General features: G+C 46.6%; 1 protein-coding gene across 1 annotated transcript; it reads right to left on the bottom strand.

Annotated features, from left to right (window-relative positions):
- Nucleotides 1-528: 528 nt before the first annotated feature.
- Nucleotides 529-975, bottom strand: LOC139749309 (uncharacterized). The gene has a single exon (XM_071663034.1). The coding sequence runs from the start codon at nucleotides 973-975 to the stop codon at nucleotides 529-531; it is 447 nt and encodes a 148-aa protein (XP_071519135.1).
- Between the last annotated feature and the right edge of the window lie 3,555 nt (nucleotides 976-4,530).

The raw sequence follows: 4,530 nt of genomic DNA, 5'->3' as shown, positions 1-4,530 counted from the left end.
GGATGACAACAGTATCACACAGTAGGTCGTGTTCTTGAAGGGCTCAGATGAGTGACCCTGGCCACTGTATTCTAGAAGGAGGTCAGCCTCGGAGAGCAGGAGTCAAGTTGACCTGGAAGTAGTTGCCTCGCGGATCCCGAAGAACGGAAATGATAGTTTTCAAGTGAATCTCCTGGACACGATCCTGAACGAGGAAGTTTGGTATATGGGGAAGTAGATCGTGTTCATTGAGGGAGCCCGAGGATGATACGAGCAGCCTTCTTCTGGATAACGGCGAGACGGTTGAACAACAGTGTATGGATGGTGGCACCGAGGGAACCTCTCTACACAGGGTGGACAGGGGAAAGAAACACCGAAAGCGTGTCTCGTAGATAGCGGACTTCAGGGATCTGACAACGTGTGCGAGTTACATACACACCCAAGTATTTTGCCTCATTAACCCAGTCCAAGGGCATTCCTGATAAGAGTGGGGGGGGGGGGGGTTCTACATGAACGTGCTACAGGGCTTTTGTTTTCGCAGTTGAAAGACTAGATCAAGGGATGCGTGCGTGCTAGGTCGGCATATCCTAAGTGGACAACTGTTGGCCCCGGAAGAGATGCAGTGGAGTGCATGGGAGCGTTAAACACGCTGGGGCTCAGGACTCCACCTGGAGGGGTGCCGAGGTTAATTTCTTGAACATGAGATTCAGAGCCTTCAACGCGAACCCAGGCCTGACGTCCAGTGAGGTAAGAGATGATCCATCGAAGAAGTCGCTCTGTAACCCCTGACTGCACCAGTTCAGCTAAAATGAGGGCAGGCTGATCCGCATCAAAGGCTCCATTAATATCAAGGAAGACGGAGACGCGGGCAGCCTGACTGCAGTAAAGGGAAGCAATGGCGTGTGCTGTACTGCGATGTTGTATGAAACCACTGAGGGAATTATGGAAGCCGCATATGGTGTGATGAAGGCGACGAAGTAATATTCTCTCCATCATCTTGCAAACACAGGTAAGGCTAATGGGTTAATATTTCCCAGGATCTCTCGGTTAAGGGATGGGGATAATAATGGCCTTTTTCTAGTTAAACGGGAGAGCCCCAAGTTCATATGACATATTGTAGAGAGCGAGTAAGGCGCTGTTAGGAATATTAGTACAAGCGTTAAGGACGGAGTAAGTTATCTGATCATCCCTAGGAGGGGTGCCTTTCCAGAGCGACGAGCACTGACAAGCTCGAAGTGTGTAATGGGATGATCAGCGAGGGCAGGGGAGGTAAGAACAGCACAAACGACAGGTTCAGACGCATCGAGGCGAACCTGCACTGCCTTCTGCAGGCGATCTGGAAGTGCCTCAGAGGAGCAAGCCCTTGCCCAGTCCTCCATTAAAGAGCAGGCAAGGGAGGCGGGGCCTGGGTGTGAGGGAGGCCTCCGCCGGGTACCACGTAGAGCATTAATCCGATGCCAGACATAGGAGGGTGACGACTGGAACGAGGGAGACTCCGTGAAGCAGAGCCAGTCCCCCTCACGATTCCGGCGACGCTCCGGGGTTGCAAAGTCGCACCAATTGTAGAAGTCTCCCCAGTCCTCAGGAGATCGAGACTTCCGTATGACAAAGTGGAAATCATGGGTTACCTGCCGGAGATATCTCATGGCAGGGATACGATACTAGTAGTTGGCAGTGCTTCTGAGGTGAGGGTGCGGGCGTGGAGCGCCACCGCGACTGACAGAGTCATGCACGGCATCAACAATATCAGCGTTGGAAGAGTTAGGGGGCCGAGGGACAGCACAGGAAGCCGCCCAGGTAGAAAGGTGTTGAATAAAGGAAGGAATAGCATCTGGTGCGAGACGAAGGCGAGGGGACCGATGAGCTGATGTAGGGACAGAGAAGGAGAGTATGAGATGGGTGGTAACGGCAAGGTGGTCACTACGCAGAGCAGGCACGGTGTGGACGGTAGGATGGAAGGAGGTATGACCGTTCAGTAGTAGGCCAACATCCAGGAAACCATGGAGGAGGCGAATAGGATGGTCAGGACATAGAAAATGAACATCATCCTCCCCAGCAAGAAACTATGAGATGTGATCCGTTAAGAGTACATGGAGTGGGATAACCTGGAGTGAGAGTGGATGACGAACATGAAAGACGCCACGAATAAGAGTGTTATCATCATCCTTCTGTGGGGTTTACATAAGATCGCATCAGTCTCACTACATGGTCGCAACGCCACAATCCACTATACTGTATTGATAAAGTTTACACATTATCGGTCTCATTTTGGTCATCCTTTCATGGGGCTCATGGAACGAAATCACAGGCTTGGTGAGAAATGTTTGTAGCATGCAAGAATGATCTTAACCAAAGAATTAGTGATCCTCCAGAAAATTAGATCCTTTAGACCAGTGAAGTCCTATTTTTTGTATGGTTGTAATTTTCACAGCCTCACATATAACTCTCTAGGTTTTTCTATGTTTGCAGGGACGGCACGGGCAACTGATTGCCCTAAACAAAGCCATTTCATTAACGTCATATGTATGTATGTATGTATGTATGTATGTATGTATCTCTCTCTCTCTCTCTCTCTCTCTCTCTCTCTCTCTCTCTCTCTCTCTCTCTCTCTCTATATATATATATATATATATATATATATATATATATATATATATATATATATATATATATATATAGATATATATATATATATTTATTTATTTATTTTGCTTTCTCAATGTACACACACACACACACATATATATATATATATATATATATATATATATATATATATATATATATATATATATATATATATATATATACACACACAGACACATACATATATACCCATGCACACAATTCACACTGCCTGCCTTTATTCATTCCCATCGCCACCTCGCCACACATGGAATACCATCCCCCTCCCCCCCTCATGTGTGCGAGGTAGCGCTAGGAAAAGATAACAAAGGCCCCATTCGTTCACACTCAGTCTCCAGCTGTCATGCAATAATGCCCGAAACCACAGCTCCCTTTCCACATCCAGGCCCCACACAACTTTCCATGGTTTACCCCAGACGCTTCACACGCCCTGATTCAATCCACTGACAGCACGTTAACCCCGGTATACCACATCGATCCAATTCACTCTATTCCTTGCCCTCCTTTCACCCTCCTGCATGTTCAGGCCCCGATCACACAAAATCTTTTTCACTCCATCTTTCCACCTCCAATTTGGTCTCCCTCTTCTCCTTGCTCCCTCCACCTCCGACACATATATCCTCTTGGTCAATCTTTCCTCACTCATCCTCTCCATGTGCCCAAACCACTTCAAAACACCCTCTTCTGCTCTCTCAACCACGCTCTTTTTATTTCCACACATCTCTCTTACCCTTACGTTACTCACTCAATCAAACCACCTCACACCACACATTGTCCTCAAACATCTCATTTCCAGCACATCCATCCTCCTGCGCACAACTCTATCCATAGCCCACGCCTCGCAACCATACAACATTGTTGGAACCACTATTCCTTCAAACATACCCATTTTTGCTTTCCGAGATAATGTTCTCGACTTCCACACATTCTTCAAGGCCCCCAGAATTTTCGCCCCCTCCCCCACCCTATGATCCACTTCCGCTCCCATGGTTCCATCCGCTGCCAGATCCACTCCCAGATATCTAAAACACTTCACTTCCTCCAGTTTTTCTCCATTCAAACTCACCTCCTAATTGACTTGACCCTCAACCCTACTGTACCTAATAACCTTGCTCTTATTCACATTTACTCTTAACTTTCTTCTTCCACACACTTTACCAAACTCAGTCACCAGCTTCTGCAGTTTCTCACATGAATCAGCCACCAGCGCTGTATCATCAGCGAACAACAACTGACTCACTTCCCAAGCTCTCTCATCCCCAACAGACTTCATACTTGCCCCTCTTTCCAAAACTCTTGCATTTACCTCCCTAACAACCCCATCCATAAACAAATTCAACAACCATGGAGACATCACACACCCCTGCCGCAAACCTACATTCACTGAGAACCAATCACTTTCCTCTCTTCCTACACGTACACATGCCTTACATCCTCGATAAAAACTTTTCACTGCTTCTAACAACTTTCCTCCCACACCATATATTCTTAATACCTTCCACAGAGCATCTCTATCAACTCTATCATATGCCTTCTCCAGATCCATAAATGCTACATACAAATCCATTTGCTTTTCTAAGTATTTCTCACATACATTCTTCAAAGCAAACACCTGATCCACACATCCTCTACCACTTCTGAAACCACACTGCTCTTCCCCAATCTGATGCTCTGTACATGCCTTCACCCTCTCAATCAATACCCTCCCATATAATTTACCAGGAATACTCAACAAACTTATACCTCTGTAATTTGAGCACTCACTCTTATCCCCTTTGCCTTTGTACAATGGCACTATGCACGCATTCCGCCAATCCTCAGGCACCTCACCATGAGTCATACATACATTAAATAACCTTACCAACCAGTCAACAATACAGTCACCCCGTTTTTTAATAAGTTCCA

This window comes from Panulirus ornatus, chromosome 7 (genome assembly GCF_036320965.1).
Source record: "Panulirus ornatus isolate Po-2019 chromosome 7, ASM3632096v1, whole genome shotgun sequence".
NCBI classification, from domain to species: domain Eukaryota; kingdom Metazoa; phylum Arthropoda; class Malacostraca; order Decapoda; family Palinuridae; genus Panulirus; species Panulirus ornatus.
Note: the sequence above shows the minus strand (reverse complement) of the source record. Positions and strands in the feature narration are given on the sequence as shown.